We start from the raw sequence: 19,575 nt of genomic DNA on the forward strand, positions 1-19,575 counted from the left end.
ACATGGCTTACTCATGCACCTATCTATTGTCTATTGTCTATTGCCTTTAAGAAATGTTTAATAATTACTACCCGTACTTTTTTTTTCAGGGAACAAGAAGGTGAGATGTTGGAAATTTATTACACCACAGTTCCAGGTTTGCAAAAGGAATATATACGTGACATGTTATAAATATCTTTCCTTCTATTTTGTTTTATGCTACAACAGAAGAAGTGGGTGAAGGTTCGTAACGTTCTTTCTTATCATTCTTACATGTGATTAGTTATGTATTTTGTACATGTATTATGTGATTAGTTATGTATTTTTTGGTGGTTTCACAAATAGAATGGAAGAAGGTTGTGTGATGCTTCCAGAATTAACATTCCATAGAAAATTATGATCATCAACATGGCGTAATTAATAATCTTAATAATCAATTATCATAATAATCAATCATAATTAACACTTGATTGAAGAATGCAGCCACCCTGCCTTAAAAGAACATCTGATATACTTGGATGCAAAAGGTTGAGTCGGTAGTAAGGTAGGTAAATGCAATATTAGCATTCATTTCAAGAGGACTAGAATATAAATGCAAGATTGTGATGCTGAGGCTTTATCAGGCACTGGTCAGGCCACATTTGTAATATTATGAGCAGTTTTTGGACTCCATGTCTGAGTAGGGATATGCTGGCAAGAGGAGGTTTGCAAGAATTATCCCAGGAATCAATGATTGGGTTAACGTATGATTAAGAAAGAATTGCAGTTGCTGGAAAAATTGAAGGTAGACAAAATTGCTGGAGAAACTCAACGGGTGAGGCAACATGTATGGAGTGAAGGGATAGGTTACGTTTCGGGTCGAGACCCCTCTTCAGATTGTTTAAAAGTTCTGGGCCTGTATTCGCTGGAGTTTGGAAGGATGATGGGGATCTCATTGAAACTAACCAAATGATGAAAGGCCAAGATAGAGTGAATGTGGATGTTTCCAGTAATGGGAGAGTCTAGACTAAAGGCTACAGCCTAAGAATAAAAGGACATATATTTAGAAAGGAGATGAGGAGGAATTTCTTTAGCCAGAAAATGGTGAATCAGTGGAATTCATTGCCCTAGATGGCAGGGAGGTCAAGTCATTGTGTATTTTAAAAACAAAGATTGATAGGTTCTTGATTAGTAAGGTTGTCACGGTTTACATGGAGAAGGTGGAAGAATGGATTTAAGGGGGCAATGATTATTGATTATCCATGATTGAATGGCAGAGCAGACTCAATAGGCTGAATTGGTAATTAGAAACAGAGAAGCATAGAAAAATAGAAGCAGCAGTTGGCCATTCGGCCCTTCAAGCCAGCACTGCCATTCAATATGACAATGGCTGATCATCTAAAATCAATACCTCATTCCTGGTTTCTCCCCATATCCCTTGATTCCCTTAGCCCTAAGAGCTAAATCTAACCCTCTGTTGAAAACATCCAGTGAATAGACCTCCACTGCTGTCTGTGGCAGAGAATTCTACAGATTCACAACTCTCTGGGTGAAAAAATGTTTCCTCGTCTCAATCCGAAATAGCCTACCTATTATTTTTAAACTGTGACCCCTGGTTCTGGACTTCCCCAGCATTAGGAACATTTTTCCTGCATCTAGCCTGTCCAATCCTTTAAGAATTTTATATGTCTCTATAAGATTCCCTCTCATCCTTCTAAATTCCAGTGAATACAAGCCCAGTCGACCCATTCTTTCATCATATGTCAGTCCCGCCATCCCAGGAATTAACCTGGTGAACCTACGCTACACTCCCTCAATAGCAATAATGTCCTTCCTCAAATTAGGAGACCAAAATTGCACACAATACTCCAGGTGTGGTCTCACCAGGGCCATGTACAACTGCAGTAGAACCTCCTTTCTCCTAAACTCAAATCCTCTCGCAATGAAGGCCAACATGCCATTTGCTTTTTTCACTGCTTGCTGTACCTGCATGCTTCCTCTCAGTGACTTCTTCTTCTTTCGTGTGGCGTGCACAGCTTAAAGTTGTTGGACAACTTGTTCTATTTTATCTTCCGTTTGTGCATGTCGAGTTGATTGCATTAGTCAAAACAGGGCGGACCACGTGAAGGTTGCAATCTTCCACCCCACTTTCAGTGACTGATGTACAAGCACACCCAGGTCTCATTGCACCTCCCCTTATCCTAATCTGGCACCATTCAGGTAATAATCTGCCTTCGTTCTTGCCATCAAAGTGGATAACCTCACATTTATCCACATTAAACTGCATCTGCCATGCATCTGCCTACTCACCCAACCTAGCCAAGTCACCCTGCAGCCTCATAGCATCCTCCTCGCAGCTCACACTGCCACCCAGCCTTGTGTCATTCGCAATTGATTTAGTCTGTACAGCTGCCCTGTTAATTTATCATTTATATGTCTCACCAACTGACATTGTCTTTCTAAACCCAGTTAATTTATTCTATGACTACTTACCTGCCATGATTAGTATGGGTGTCAGGGTTTATGGGGAGAAGGGAAGAGAATTGAGTTAGCAGGGAGAGGTAGATGAGCTATGATCGGATGGCAGAATATGCTTGATGGGCCAAATGGCCTAATTCTGCTCCTATCAACTATGAACATGAATTCATGGCTTAAAATTGTCCATTGTCAAGAAACGTAATGGTTTAATGATAAATCACCAGTTTCGTACTTAACATTCACTGTAGTAGCTTTTACATTCATTTCAGTTGATTAAATAATGTACAATACTCAGCTGCCAAGTCTCACAAATTAATCTCCAATCTTTAGTAAAGGCATAAAGATATTTTGCTCAGTAACTTAAGCATTATGTTACCATTTTATATTATTTAATTATATCTTTGAAGCTAATAAAACTGATCAATATTGCATGTCTGTGGATCTTGAACAGTATCAGTGGCTGCTGTCTACATTTGATTTGTCTTTACAGCAACCTTAAAAACAGCTCTAAAGACAAAGAAAAGGTGTGAATGTAAAATGTTACATAGAAACATAGAAAATAGGCGCAGTAGTAGGCCATTCGGCCCTTCGAGCCAGCACCGCCATTCAATGTGATCATGGCTGATCATCCACAACCAGTACTCCGTAACATTTTGCATTCACACCTTCTTTAGAGCTGTTTTTAAGGTTACTGTAATTATGTATTTATGGTTTTTTTTAAATTTATGTATTTATGCCTTTTGGAGACATTAATTTGAATGTAAAACGTTGCAATCTAATGGTTTCACATTTAAGATCGTTCTGGGATTGTTAGATTAGATTAGATTAGATAGCCTTTATTGTCATTCAGACCGAAGTCTGAACGAAATTGCAGCAGTCATACATATAATACAATAAAACAACAATAAACACATATTAACATCCACCACAGTGAGTCCACCCAGCATCTCCTCACTGTGATGGAGGCAAAAGTCTCAGGTCTGCAGTCTCTTCCCTCCTCTTCTCCCTCTGCGCTGAGGCGATACCCCCCGGGCGATGTTATGAATCAGTCCCGCGGCTCAAACACCGCGGCCCGGGGTGGTCGAAGCTGCCGCCCACCAGTCCTGCAGACGCAGCCGCTGGCCCGCGGCCGAACCCCGGACTCAGGCCACCACCACCAGAACACCGTCCCAGCCACCCTCACGTGAGTACCGTAACGTCTTCAGCCTCGGGCTGGGCCGCCCCGACACGAGCGCCGAACCTCCCCCGGGTCAGGCTGCCCCGACTTGGGTGTCGCTTCTCCCTCGGGCCAGGCCGCCCCGACATGGGCGCCGAACCTCCCTCGGGCTGCGAGCGCTGCACCTCCCCGAGCTCGGCCGCTCCGACGGGAGCCTCGTTCCACCCTCGGGCTGGCTGCCCTCACGGGAGCGTCCCAACCTCTCACGGGAGCACTGTTCCAGCCCTGAGCCGGACCACCCTCACGGGAGCGAGCTCAGGGCGAGTCCTGATGGGCTCTTCCAGAGCCTCGAGGTCGTCAGCTCCATTAGGCCTCAGCGCAGACGGAGGCAGAGAAGGGGAATACGACAAAAAAGTTGCATTCCCCCGCAGGGAGAGACTGCAAACCCAGTTTCAACCTCCCCCCCCCCCCCCCCCCCCAAAACACAAACTAAAAACCAAAAAGTAGACTAACCAAAACAAAATAAACAACACAAAAAACACAAACAAACGGGACTGCCGGTGAGCCGCTGTAGCCAGAGCCGCGCCGCCACTCCGTTGTCAATGGAACTGAATTTTGGAAGCAAAGTAGAAAAGGTGTTACACCCACACAGCACCTCTTGCACCAGGTGGCATTTACATACAGATATTTAAGAGAGAAAACACAAACATTGCTTCATTAAGGTGTGTGCCATTGAACATTGGCCTTGAATAATTATGACAGGCACTGATGCCTAATGGACTCAAACTGTATTTCTAAATTTCTGATGAAGTAGATGCAAATGTTATTTTCATTTATCTCTTTTATCGCCTCCTGTACTTGTCTGTGTATACATCTAGTTTTATAATTTAGTTTTGTTACTTAACAGTATTAACTAATTCTTAATTTAAAATGACTTCTATTGCAGAAGAAGAACAGGAAGAAAATGGTAAACAGATTTTTAATTCTTATTTACTCAACAGATTTAGAGGGATATGGATGGGCAAGGCAGGTGGGACTAGTGTAAATGGGACATCTTGGCCAGCATGGAGAAGTAGGGCCGATGTTCCTGTTTCTATGCCATATAACTCTATGGATTTAATTTACTTAATACCCAAAATCAATTGAGTAGAGTTCATAGAAGAATTAATGTCACTGCAATCATTCAGTGCAAACAGTTAGGGAATAATTGATCCAACAATAGTGACAAAATGCTGGAGTAACTCAGCGGTTAGGTAGCATCTCTTGAGAACATGGATCGGTGATGTTTCGGTTTGGAACTGGCATCTGCAGTCCCTTGTTATTGTATATTAATTGAGTCATGTAGGCTAGGAATATTCTTGGCTTTACCAATGGTTTGTAGTAGTTGACTTTAATGTGATAGAAGGTATAACAATAACTATTTGAGGCTAGGAATAAAAGAAAAATAAATTGTTATTCAGTCTATGGTGAAGATAAGCTACGTATGTGAACATTAAAGCTCTCAAATCACTGTCAGAACCTACCAATTAAAAAAAAAAAATTCATACCTCCAGAAATTGTTGTCACCTTCAGTAAAATATTTGCTGTTATTTGTACCAACATTGCAATAAAATATGGGTGATTAAATCCATTGACCATATTTCCCTCACTACTATCTGGAACTTATCAAGCACAATAGTAAGTGTGCATAGAAAGAAACTGCACATTCTGGCTGAAACCAAAGATAGGCACGAAAAGCTGGAGTAACCCAGTGGGTCTCAACCAAATGTCACCCATTCCTTTTCTCCAGAGATGCTGTCTGACCCATTGAGTTACTCCAGTTTTTTGTGTCTAAGCACAATAATAAACTACTTCCTTATCAGCCTGCCTCTCCAAGTTAATCAGTTGGCTATTTTCAGATCCTTAAGAGAGATCCTGGAACAGAACAGGTTGTTATTTTCAATTCTGCCACTGTAAATGTCACCAACACTCAAGAATCCTGACAACCTTTAGATCTCGAGTCATTGAACCTTTTTTGTGATAAGGAAGTTTTGTCACTGATAAGAAATAGGAGACAAACAACACATGAGTGAATTTCAGACATTTTTCTCAAAGAAAGACTACATAATTAAAAAATGCTACATTCACTAATCATTGTTTGTGTTTTTTTAATGCTCAATGGCGCAGAAGTGGAAACGAAGCAAGGTAAATTATTTCAAATATGACCTTGTTTTATTTGTAGCTGATCTCAGTAAACCAAGACCATAAACCGGTGGGTTATTTAAAACTCCAAAACTCTCAGCACATTTAGTTGAAAATAGAAGGGTACTTAGTCACAGAGTCATACAGATATACAGTGTGCAAATAGGCACTTAGGCCCAACTTGGCCACACCGGCCAACATGTCCCATCAACACTGGTCCCACTTGTCTGCGTTTAGCACAAATCCCTCTACGTTTGCCCTATCCTGCTCATTGTCAATAAACTTGTCTAATTGCTTCTTAAATGTTGCGTTAGTCCCTGCCTCAATTACCTCCTCCGGCAGCACATTCCATACACCCATCACCCGCTGTGTGAAAATGTTGCCCCTCAGATTCCTATAAAATCTTTCCCCGTTCACCTTAAACCTATGCCGCCTGGCTCTCGATTCCCCCACTCTGGCCAAGAGACTGTGCGCCTACTAGTTCAAACGATTCCCTGCGTTCTTCCAGAGGAGGAATTCACTGTTGAGGCAGGCGTTAATGTTGCATAAATGCTATCCTGGACCATAAGTACCAACAACGCATGTGCTTAGGGAGTGGGAAGGAGGTAGTTTAAGCTGTGATATTGTCTACCAGAAACATGAGATTTTAGAGTGTTCACAGGGAAGTCAAACATGGGTGGAATACATTACACTGCAAATCGTTTTATACCTTAGCTTAAAGCTAAAGTTTATTACCATATACATGTTGTTCTGCAACACCTTGCTACATGAACTATCAAAACTATTGCAGTTCCATTGCGATTCATTTAACATTTCCACTCTCGGTGACATCAGAAATAGTGCCGTGTTATAACACTTTATTTTGCAAATTTTTGTGTTCAACAAACCCTTGTTACATACTTATTTCAGCTGATGGAGAGGAAGAAGAAGAGGTAGAGGAAGAAGAAGGAGAAGAAGAAGTAGAAGGTGGTACGTTGTAGAGCCCACACCCTGCACTGCCTTCATTAAAAGTTCTCCTCTGTGTTTGTCAAAATTTAGCATTTAAAAATGTATAGTGATGAAAAAAATTAATGTGACGAAAACAGTAAGAAGCCATTCCATTCTTCCCTTTCTCTTCCCCTTTTCTCACCAGAAGGTCATAAAATATGGGAGCAGAATTAGGCCATTCGGCCAATCAAGTCTGGTCTGCCATTCGATCATAGCTGATCTATTTTTCTATCTCAATCAAATTCTCCTGCCTTCTCCCTGCAACCTTTGATGCCCTTAACTAGTCAAGAAAGTATCAATCTCCGCTTTAAAAATACCCATTGACGGCCTCCACAGTCATCTTTGGCAATAAATTCCACAGATTCACCATCCTCTGGCTAAAGAAATTCCTCCTCATTTCCATTTTTAAAAGTACATCCTTTTAGTCTGAGGCTGTGCCCTCTGGTCCTCGACTCTCCCATTCTCACAATTTAACTCTCAGAATGTCATAGTAGATATTTATAATTAACTTTACCTTCTGCAGATTCCCAACATTATTTTGCCATTTCTGCCAGCATTATAAACCAGGATGACCATGAGACAATTAATACTAGTTTTACACTTTCAAAATCTTCCCACAAACACTCAATTGGAAAGAAAATCAGTACTCAGCTAATAGTAACAACAGCTAGCGAGAATCATAAATGTACACAGTTTTTTGTCATTTTTTTTATTAGTCCAATTGTGAGCAATTATTTGATGTGAGAGGATTGCTTAACAATGGCATAGAGGGTGGCATAAAAAAACACAATGCACAACATACAATGTGCAGAAAGGAACTACTGGAGATAGACAAAAAAATGCTGGAGTAACTCTGTGGCACAGGCAGCATCTATGGAGAAACGGAATAGGTGACGTTTTGGGTCAGAACTCTTCTTCATACTGAAACGTCTCCTATTCCTTTTCTCCAGAGATGGACTTGGATAAGTTCCCTGCACATCAATGCTGCTAATGGTCTTGCTACCATCACCTATTCCGTTTCTCCATAGATGCTGCCTGTGCCACAGAGTTACTCCAGCATTTTTTTGTCTCCAGTAGTTCCTTCCTGCACATTGTATGTTGTGCAACCCTCTATGTTGTATGTTGCAACCCTCTATGTTGTATGTTGATCTAAACCATAACTTTGCTGTTTGTGATATATATGTTTTGGACAAAAATGTAGATGGACTGGTTAGTAAGTTCGCAATGACACAAAGTGGTGGAGTTGCAGACAGACAGTGAAGAAGAATGTCAACGGATAAAGCACGGATAAAACATATATATCACAAACAGCAAAGTTATGATTCAGATCACTGTCGAACACCATGGATCACCAGCCAGAATGAAACCCTCACACACCCACCCGATGCCCATTCATGTGCAAGCCATTCGTAGTCAATCACCATAGATTTCATGCATCTCAATCTTCTGCAGCAGCCTAACCTCAAGTGATCTTGTTAAATGCCTTACTAAAGTCCATGTTGACGGCATCAACTGTCCTACTCTCAATCCATCAACTTTGTCACCCCTTCAAAAAAAGATCAATCAAGTTTGTTAGGTATAATCTTCCCTGCATGAACCTTAGGCACAAAAAGCCGGAGTAATTCAGCGGGTCGGACAGCATGTCTGGAGAAAAGGAATAGGTGATGTTTCGGGTCAAGACCCTTCTTCAGACCAATGCCAACTGATCATGAACCTATGGCAACTGTCCCTGTATAGTCATTCTCTTTCAAAGGCAAATAGACCTACATCGATGGATCCTCTACCATAGCTTTCTTACCACTAATATTTATTTCACTTAACTTTCAATTTTTGTACGAGTTATTGATAAGGCTTTTAGTTATATCATTTGAAAAACATAAAGGATCATTTTCTTTTCATTATCAATTCAAGACTATCTACTTCCACCCATTGACGGCCAGTGAGAAGGAGCACCAAAAGGAACAATAAACTCATATTAATGAATCTGGGAGTCTTTAATTAACATGAATTCAAGTTTAGAAACTTGAAGCAATTCTGATATGAAGTTATTACAAATTTAACTTTTTAATGGAATGACATTTAATTTGAAAAATTACTGATGATGATTTTGGATGATTGCATCAAATAATTTATCATTTTAAATCCTAGAGGATAAAGCTGATGAAGATGCTCAAGCTATGAAATCCATAAAGAGTCATATTTATTCCTTAATAATTAGCTGTTCTTCTGATCTTAGACTGAAGAAGGGTTTCGGCCCGAAACGTTGCCTATTTCCTTCGCTCCATAGATGCTGCTGCACCCGCTGAGCTTCTCCAGCACTTTTGTCTACCTTCGATTTTCCAGCATCTGCAGTTCCTTCTTAAACACCATGTTCTGGAATTGCCTATATGGTTCGCAAGCTACAAATAGAAAATAATGCTTAATAAAATTCAATCATGTTTTTTAAAAAAAGACATACACTATTTATCCATCTGTCCTCACTTTTGGTGCCTTAGGAATCCAAATGCCCTTGAGGCCTTTCTATCAAGGCCTTCCCACAATGTGAAATGGCTTTCAAATGGAAACTGGAGATAGATCCCAGGAATCGGGATCCTGATCCTTCTGATGGTTGTTTGGTATTTTGGTGCTGGGTTTAAATGTCTGTGATGTGTAAAGACTCTTCAAAGCAACTCACAAAAGGATTCAAAAAATTAAGAGGAAAAAAGATAAATGCATGATTAAGACATAAAGAGTGGTGGACAGGTTAGGTTTGGGGTGGCAGATTGGCGCAGTGGTAGAGTTGCTGCCTTACAGCGCCAGAAACCCGGTTTCGATCCTGACTATGGAGTCAGTACAGAGTGTGTACATTCTCCCTGTGATCACATGGGTTTTCTGTGGGTTTCCTCCCACACTCCAAATATGTACAGGTTTGTTTGTTAATTCGCTTCAGTAAAAATAGTAAATTATCACTAGTGTGTAGGATAGTGCTAGTGTACGGGGTCGACACGGACTCAGTGGGCCGAAGGGCCTGTTTCTACGCTGCATCTCTAAATCTAAAGTCCAATTTCCCTGGAGCAAAGGCGGCTGAGGGGTGACATGATAAATGTATGCAGAAATCGGAGAGACATGGATTGATGGCTAGTGTTTGCTTCCTATTTTAAGAATGTTTAAAACTAGAGGGCATAGGTTTAAGGTCATAGGGAGGATGTTTAAAGGGGATCTGAATGGCACCATTTTCAGACAAAGAATTATTGATAGTTTTCCGTCCTTTTAACATGGGAAATCGTGACACCTTGCCTGTGATAAAACACATTTTCTTTGGTTGGTTATCAACAGAAACAAGAGATTCTATGTAGAAACAGGGAACTACAGATGCTGGTTTACAAAAGAAAGACATAAAGTGCTGGAGTAACTCAATGGGTCAGGCAGCATCCCTGGGGGACACAGATAGGTGATGTTTCAGATTGGGACCCTACTTCAGAGACTTTACATTTGGTTCAGTTGAATAGACTGCATGTTAATAAAATATGGGTAGGCTATACAATTCAAAGCTTGAATGGTTGCACCTATGGAGTTGTTAGTTATAATTAACCATGTAGTTTTTGGCTGATTTCTATGTTATTTAAAGCCCAGTGCCTAAAGGGATCAAATAAGCATCTTAATAAAATAATACTAACTTCAACAGTTTTCACAATTAGGTGCAAAAAACCCTCAATGTGTTAATTAACAAAAATAGCTTCACAGAGTACCCTGTGAATAAATAGACAATAGACAATAAATCCAGACGTTATGACATTTATTGAATTCATTTCTCACATTTCTCACATTTACTATTATTTACTTGGAATTCATTAACTAACAGACATTTCACTTTCTCTTTGCATTTTATAACAAAGAAGAAAAACCCAAGCCAAAGTAAGTACAGCTTGAATGATTAATGTCTGTAATTATTTTGATTGATTTCTTATTAGTTTCTTTCAAATATACATGAAGCTCAGTGAATAATGTGTGTGTGTGTGATAGTTCTTTATCACAGCTAGTATTATAGGAGCATTCTACTCCGAAAGCAGAGACTCTGCTCGATGTAAAAGTTTGAGTTTGAGTTTAGTTTATTGTCACGTGTACTGAGGTACAATGAAATGCTTTTGTTGTGTGCTAACCTGTCAGCGGAGAGACAATACATGAATACAATCGAGCCGTCCACAGTGGACAGATATATGACAAAGGGAATAACATGAATAACATTTAGTATGAGATAAGGCCAGTAAAATCCAATCAAAGATAGTCCGAGGGTCTCCAATGAGGTAGATGGTAGTTTAGGACTGCTCTCTAGTTGTTGGGTGGATGGTTCAGTTGCCTTAATAACAGCCGGGAAGAAACGTCCCTGAATTTGTTGTGCGTTTTCACACTTCTATATCCTTTGCCTGATGGGAGAGGGGAGAAGAGGTATTGACTGGGATGCGGCTCATTCTTGATTATGCTGCTGGCCTTGCCAAGGCAGTGTGAGGTGTAAAAGGAGTCAATGGAAGGGATGTTGGTTTGTGTGATGTTCTGGGCTGCGTCCACAATTCTTTGTAATTTCTTGTGGTCTTGGATGGAGCTGTTCCCAAATCATGCCATGATGCATCCCGATAAAATGATTTCTACGGTGCATCTGTAGAAGTTGATGGGCGTTGTTGGGGACAATGATCTTGCAATCCTGTTCTACGCAGAGCAGGTTTTTCTGAAAGCTCTGCCAACAATTCCAGTTAAAAATATATCTAATTAATAACCCCGTGCACTTTACGAGTCCTTGCCACGCATTATTTTTCTGCTGAATGCCTATGTAACAACCGACACCACAGTTCTTGACACAGTGGGTTCATATTATGGACTAGGTTCTATTTCCGTTGCCAGAGTTGTAATTTGGGTCAGAAATTATAAATACTATTAAACGGGAATGAGTAACATCATGGGTCAAATGCCTTTGAATATTCCTTGCCATAGTTACTATTGATCATTGACTTCTCAAAGACTCCCCGAGTCCAGTGGTAGCATTTTATTTTTTTTATTCAGGCACTGTGTTTACATATTATCTGAGTGAAGCATGGACATGAAGAACAAAGAAACTTTTGAAGATAGATACAAAATGCTGTAGTAACTCAGCAGAAGAAACTATTGATGGAACTAAAGGTCCACCACCGGTTTTTCGGCAACGGGTGGTCTGGCACTTCCTTTAATCAGGACAAAACTACCAGAGCGAGTTTGAAATCAGCCACGGAGTCCTTGAAAATGTGGCGCCTAGGCCAGATAAGGAGGACGATCTCTTTGGGACTTCCGCTGCCGATCGTCGGGTCGAATAACCGGGGCTCTGGAACACCAGCCAGGCCAGAGCCGGCAGATCCGTTCCCATAGCTAACTTCTGAGGCTGACTCTGCGGGTGGGAATCTCATCCCATGGCGAGCTTGGTGAACCGTTCTGGTACCGTTGGACTCCTCCCGGAGGCCCGCGTCCAGCAGCAGGCCCCCCCCGACCGCATTTACGGCAGATTTGGCAACTCTCGAGTCGCACCCGGTACTCCTGTCGAGAAAGTGGTGCCCCAGCATCACTAATCTGACCCTCATCGGGATTTCCGAGGACAACTAGTTAACCGGCGCCCGGCTGCCCGAGCAGAAATGCAAGTTTTACTGTAAAATTAATTTACATTTAACATTTGTTTTCTTTAAGTTGCTATCGGTTCATGGAGCTTTAGAAACACAGGAGGGGGTATAATTAGTGGGTCAGATGTGTATCATTGTATCATTATTACGTGACCTATGTTGGTCCGGCAAAACGGATAATACGGCAAGGCTCTGGAACCAAGGGTGCTGGAAAATCAGCGGTGGACCTGTTTCAGTTAAACTTTCCCATGCATCAGATAGTAATAGTACCTCCTTTGTGTTTCTGTTGGGTGGTGGCACTATTCAAAATCAGGTCTCTTTCTGACAGGTTTAGCTCCATCCAGCAGGGTGTTCGCTACAAGACTGAACCTCTCCCCAATGTGAGAGTTGTTTGTTTATTAGAACTGGTTTCAACTGAACTGAACTCACCCTGCAGCATTGTTAAGACTGAAATTAATTGCAATCTCATTTTGGCAACAAACCATTCACAATTCTCCCTTAATCCAATTTGTAATTATCCCTCAGTCACAGATGGTAATGGAAAATACCCATGCCAGCTACCCCCATTTGGTGTTGCCATTTAGATCAAGCCATTTTACTTGCTAAATTGGAGACAGATCAGCTGTGATTTCTGTATAGAAGGGACTGCAGATACTGGTTTACATAAAGAGACACACAGTGATGGAGTAACTCAACGGGTCAGGCAGCATCTCTGAAGACCATTAATAGGTGACGGTACACAAAAAAGCTGGAGAATCTCAGCGGGTGCAGCAGCATCTATGGAGCGAAGGAAATAGGTAACGTTTCGGGCCGAAACCCTTCTTCAGACTGATAGGAGGTGGGGTGGCGGAGAGAAGGAAGGAAAAAGGAGGAGGAGGAGCCTGGGGACTGAGGGATGGGAGGAGACAGCAAGGGCTAACAAAATTGGGAGAATTCAATGTTTATGCCCGCAGGATGCAGACTCCCCAAGGTACTGAGGTGCTGTTCCTCCAATTTCTGGTGTTGCTCACTCTGGCCATGGAGGAGACCCAGGACAGAGAGGTCAGATTCGGAATGGGAGGGGGAGTTGAAGGGCTGAGCCACCGGGAGGTCAGGTAGGTTCTTGCGGACCGAGCGGAGGTGTTCGGCGAAACGATCGCCAAACCGCCACTTAGTCACACCGATGTAGATCAGCTGACATCTAGAGCAGCGGATGCAGTAGATGAGGTTGGAGGAGATACAGGTGAACCTCTGCTGCACCTGGAATGACTGATTGGGTCCTTGAATGGAGTCGAGGGGGGAGGTGAAGGGACAGGTGTTGCATTTCTTGCGGTTGCAACGGAAAGTGCCCAGGGAGGGGGTGGTACGGGGGGGGAAGGGAAGAATTGGCAAGAGAGTTTCGGAGGGAGCGGTCTTTGCGGAAGGCAGACATGGGGGGAGATGGGAAGATGTGGCGAGTGGTGGGGTCACGTTGGAGGTGGCGAAACTGACGGAGGATTACTTGTTGTATGTGACGGCTGGTGGGGTGAAACGTGAGGACTAGGGGGGGACTCTGCCCTTGTTGCGAGTGCAGGGATGGGGAGAGAGAGCAGTGTTGCAGGGTATGGAAGAGACCCTGGTGCGAGCCCCATCTATGGTGGAGGAGGGGAACCCCTGTTCCCTGAAGAATGAGCTCATCCTGGGAGCAAATGCGGCATAGACAGAGGAATTGGGAGTAGGGGATGGAGTCCTTACAGGAAGCAGAGTGGGAAGACGTGTAGTCCAGATAGCCAGGGGATTAATAGGTGACGTTTTGGATTGGGACGTTTCTTCAATCTGACGAAGGGTCCTGACCCGAAATGTCACCTATCCATGTTCTACAGAAATGCTACCTGACTCGCTCAGTTACTCCAGCACTGTGTCTTCTTTGATGTGTTATTTCTGGTACATAAAAAAACCCAAAAGCAATGTTGATATCAAGGTCTGCTATGTTTTATGATGTGTTCATTGGATGTCAGCATCACTGGAAAGTCATCATTTCTTGTCCAGGCCTAATGGTCCTTAAACAAACGGTTTGGAAGACATTTCAAGGGATGGTAATGAGGGTGACACAGTGGCACAGCAGTAGAGTTGCTGCCTTACAGTGCCAGAGAACTGGGTTTGACCCTGACTACGAGTCCTGTCTCTATAGAATTTGTACATTCTCCCTGTGACTGCGTAGGCTTTCCCTGGTGCTCCTGTTTTCTCCCACACCCAAAGACATGCAGGTTTGTAGGTTAATTGGCTTCGGTAAAAAAAAAATTGTTCCTAGTGTGTAGGATAATGCCAGTGATCGCTGGTCAGCAGGTTCAGTGGGCCGAAGGGTCTGTTTCCACTCTCTATCTCTAATGTCTAAAGTCTAAAGAGTCATGCACACTGCAGAAACTATTACACTCCGAGTTACATATAGCCAGACTGGCAAAGGGTAATATATTTAATTCCCTAAATGATATACATTTCACAAAATACAGCATTATCACAGAGATCCAAACTGATGCTTGATCCTTAATTCTGCAATTAATTAATTAGTTTAAGTATCATGGTAAGATTATAACATCTGGATTATTGGACCAGACCTTTACATTCCCTGCCCATTAACAAATCCAAGATGGCGCCATACCTAGCAATATTACTTTATGGCTGGCGAGGTCAATGGCAATGATGACATTTGCAAGTAATTTAAAATACAAGAAAAATTTCTTGAGTAATATCTTAGAAGCAGAGCAAATATTTTATCTATTCTAAATATGACATCCTTAACAGTAAATTTTAGTGAACAACAAATGTGATGGAACTGAGTATATTTTTTATTTTTATTTTGTAGAGTCTTTTTGCCCAGCCTTATACCACCCAAAATTCCAGATGGAGAAAGAGTCGACTTTGATGTAAGCATCTAAACAACCAGTTTCCTTCATTGTTTTTTTAAAAATAATTCTGCATTTTTTCTTGCCACTTATTCCACAGTCTGTCATTCACTGTTGTGCTGTTTGATAGTTTTCACTGCTCTATATGTGGGAACACACTTCCTGATTTCACCAAATTTCACCTGATTTCAGTTCTAATTTAAAGTTTACTTAGAATCTTGAACATAACCCACTTTCTAACTTTACTCTAATTCCCACAGCAGCAGAAATCGTCGCTGTGTCCATTACATCAGACATTTGGATATATTTGAATCACAGGCAAATTGGATGTAAAGCACTTTGTTGGTTTTTCATAGTCCCTTAGAGAATTTCCTGCAGAGAGTGTTAGCCTTGAAAATGTGGTGCTCCGAGGTCAATGCAAGTTCGTAATTTCATAAGTTATAGGAGCAAAATTAGGCTATTCAGTTATTTGAGTCTACTCTGCCATTTGATCATGGCTAATCTATCTTTCCTTCTTAAACCCATTCTCCTGCCGTCTCCCCATAACCCTTGGCACCCTTCCTAATCAAGAATCTGTCAATTTCTCCCTTAAAAATACCCAATAACTTGGCGTCCACAGCCATCTGTGGCAATTAATTCCACAGATTCACTACCTGATATATCCACGGCCGAGAGGAAATGCCTAAAATATTGATCTTCAATCTTCCTATATTTATCCGTGGAAAATCACAGAACCATAGTGACCTCTTGCTTTTAAAGATCTGCGAGGTCATTAAACGTGATGGAGCTCACATGCATGGTTTCCATTTTGCAGGACATCCATAGGAAGCGTATGGAGAAGGACCTCCTGGAACTGCAGACATTAATTAAAGGTCATTTTGTGAACAGAAAGAAGGACGAAGAGGAAATTGTTGCTTTGAAGGAGAGAATTGTGAGTTTTTGCTGTTTTCTGGAGGTTGATACTGGAAAGACGTCCTGCGGCAGTCCTGGAATCTGCCATCGGGTCATTTGTCACCTCCTGCTCTCTTGAGGTTTCTGGAGATGTGAGCAATTCTCTGCCTACAATTGGCTATCAACTGGTGCTACCAAGAACACAAATCCTCATCCACGCTCTGGTCACCTCCCGCATCGATTACTGCAACGCCCTCCTCACTTGCACCTCCAATAAACGTCTTCATCGCCTCCAATGCATTCAGAACTCTGCAGCCCGGATCATCACCCGCACCAGATCATCGGACCACATCATACCCATCCTCACTCAGCTCCACTGGCTCCCTGTGCACCACCGGATTAACTACAAGATTTTACTGCTGACCTTCAAAGCCCTACACCACCTTGCTCCCCAATACCTCTCTGACCTGCTGCTATCATACACTCCTTCCCGGTCACTTCGTTCCTCCTCAGCTGCAATTTTAACTGTCCCCACATTTAGACTCAGCACCACGGGTGCCAGAGCCTTCAGCTGCTCTGCCCCATGTCTCTGGAACACTCTCCCACCTCCCATCCATCACCTGGACACTATCGATCAATTCAAATCACAACTCAAAACACACCTGTTTAGATTAGCATACCCAACATAACTTCCACCATGTCCACCCTGATTTTAATGACTTAAAATATTTTGTGTATTTTCTTTTTTTGTTTTTAATCAACTTGATTTTAATATTGATAAATGTATTGTGATTTTATGTCCTGTAAGGTGTCCTTGGGTGTCCAGAAAGGCGCCAGCAAATAAAATGCATTATTATTATTATTATTATTATTATTATTATTATCCTTGGTTCCCATTCATCGAAACCAGACCACGGCAGGATTGTCTGGTTAGGAGGAGTTTGGTTCTCCTCATTCCTCTTTAGAAAAGATACAGGACAAAAGAAGCAGTTTTAAGTTTCAACAATCCCAATCATGAGGCTGTATGTAGCCCATTGAGCTCAAACATGTTCCAAAACCATTGTCTTCATCCACACTATCAATGACCTATGACCTGTGCCATTGTTGGGTAACCCTGCCAATGGTGTCTTTGTCGAATTTGTAACCCTTAAGATCATAAGATCATAAGACATAGCAGCAGAATTAGGCCATTTAGCCCATCATTCATGGCTGATCTATTTCCCCCTCTCAACCCCATTCTCCTGCCTTCTCCCTGTTAAATAGTTATCATGGAATATGACTTAGATTACGTCTTGCATTTTATGCTTGTCGGTGTTATTTTATAGGACCAGTGACCATCAATGAGATGGTCTCTCATTGTTTAATGATAATAATTGTTTAATCATAATGATCTAAATGATTGAAACGAGTGTGAGATCATTTGGCTTTTCACATCCACTCCCTGCAGACTCGGGGCAATTTACAGAGGCAGTATTACAGCACAGTGGTGCAACTGGTAGCACTGCTGCCTCACAGTGCCGTACACAAGGGTTTGATTCTGACCTCGTGTGCTGTCAGTGTGGAGTTTGCATGTTCTTCCTGTGACTGCGCGAGTTTCCTTCTGGGGCCCGGTTTCCTCCCACATCCCAAAGACGTGTGTGATTGAAGGCTAATTGGCCTCTGTAAAATAGCCCCTCGTTTGGCGGGAGTGGTTGAGAAGGTGGGATAACAGAACTAGTGTAAAAGGGTGATTGATGGTCTGTGTAAACTCAGTGGGCCATGCGGTCTGTTTCCATGCTGTATTTCTAAGCTAAGCTAAGCTTATACACTCATCTACAAATCCAAGCAGGCATAGTATAGTGTATGTGCAGGCAAATGTGGACTGAAGGCAACAATTTTCCAGAACTTGAACAAAATTTGTACCTCTAACATTGTTCAAACGCTTCTTTCTCTCCTGAGAGATACATACCATTTTTTTCTGATGAAATTTACATGAATTTTCAATGCAGGAAAAACGTAGATCGGAGAGAGCTGAGCAGCATAGGATTCAAGCTGAGAGGGAGAAAGAACGACAGTCACGGATCGCTGTAAGTAATGATCTGGCAGATATCTTTTCCTGCTCTTCAAAATAAAATGCAAACACACTGACAACTGTCTATTTATGTGACAAAAGGAGGAACGAGCAAGGAAAGAAGAGGAAGAATCGAGAAAGAGAGCAGAGGAAGAAGCAAAGAAGAAAAAAACCATGTCGAACATATCCTTGCACTTTGGAGGCTACATTCAGAAGGTAACCATTAATTCAGTGATATTATTTGGACACTACAACCCAATGGTATGAACACTGAATTCTCCAATTTTAAGTAAAGTTCCTCCCCATCCTACCTTAGTGCTCCCACCCATTTATCCCGCCATCTCCCAACTCCTCACTCAGTCACCCTGCTCCTTTCCCCTCCTCTGCATATTCACCTCCCATATCCCATCTCTTTTCACCCCAATGTCCCTTGCTATCCATGTCCCTCTCTCCAGCTTTACATTTTACTCATCTTCTCTTCTTATCTGACACCCCTTTGTCTCCTTTTCATACCCAGCCTTTGTCACTTGCTCCACCCATCTATGAATCAAAAATCTTTGTCACCTGTACTAACCTATCACTTGATTTTGTCTCCCCCTCCCCCACCCCCCCCCAACCTTCCACCTCTCTTTTCGAGTTTTCTCCTCACTACTCCCATCAGTCGGAAGAATGGTCCCGACCCGAGAACATTACCTGCCCATTTACTTCACAGATGCTACCAGACCCACTGAATTCCCCCAAATCGTTGTGTTTTGGTGATTATTTGGGCTACAGTTTCAAAAATGTCTTATTTCTGTTATTCTTATCTCAGTCTAGACAAATTCGGATGGAAGCATTTATCATTTTGAAACGTATCTGCACTTATCATTGCTTATCATAACAGTAAATGTTGGATAATACTTATTTGTGTTAGAATAATGGAACACTTGTGCAAAATATTTGCCCAATGATCAACATCCTTTCAAAGACAGCTAATGGATTGACTCGGACCATTTTGTTTTGATATAGATGAATTAATTGGTCTCTTTAATTTGCATGTCATCGCTTTCAAGAACAAAAGCAGTGAGCATTATGGTTTACTTTTTGCTTAATAGGTCCTTCCATAATTGCCACTTAGTCCAAATGGTCCAGTTGGTCATTGGAGTTTATCACAGCTAATTTCTTATAGCCATTTAATCTGCTGCATATTTGCAACCAAGATGGGCACTTTGATGAAAGTATATGCTTTCATCACTGCTCAGACTAACATAGTATCCCCTCTTCAATCAGTTAAGTCGGCACAATCCATGCATCAAATGGTGACATTCTTGATTACATGCATCAACTTCAGCATGGACATTGTGGGCCGAAGGGCCTGTTCTTGTGCCTTACTGTTCTATGTGCAGGATGGAACTG

The 19,575-nt window shown here is 41.9% G+C and overlaps 1 protein-coding gene across 1 annotated transcript in view; it reads left to right on the forward strand.

The window, feature by feature from the left end:
- LOC129708533 (troponin T, cardiac muscle-like) overlaps positions 1–19,575 on the forward strand; it is a 28,173-nt gene that overhangs the window by 878 nt on the left and 7,720 nt on the right. The window contains exons 2-10 of the mRNA XM_055654333.1: positions 164–222; positions 4,539–4,559; positions 5,759–5,776; positions 6,683–6,742; positions 10,636–10,654; positions 15,200–15,260; positions 16,054–16,170; positions 18,119–18,196; positions 18,283–18,396. Of these exons, the coding sequence (XP_055510308.1) occupies positions 164–222; positions 4,539–4,559; positions 5,759–5,776; positions 6,683–6,742; positions 10,636–10,654; positions 15,200–15,260; positions 16,054–16,170; positions 18,119–18,196; positions 18,283–18,396 (547 nt within the window). The remainder of the gene's footprint in view (positions 1–163; positions 223–4,538; positions 4,560–5,758; positions 5,777–6,682; positions 6,743–10,635; positions 10,655–15,199; positions 15,261–16,053; positions 16,171–18,118; positions 18,197–18,282; positions 18,397–19,575) is intronic.

Source organism: Leucoraja erinacea, chromosome 24, assembly GCF_028641065.1.
Source record: "Leucoraja erinacea ecotype New England chromosome 24, Leri_hhj_1, whole genome shotgun sequence".
Lineage (NCBI taxonomy): Eukaryota > Metazoa > Chordata > Chondrichthyes > Rajiformes > Rajidae > Leucoraja > Leucoraja erinaceus.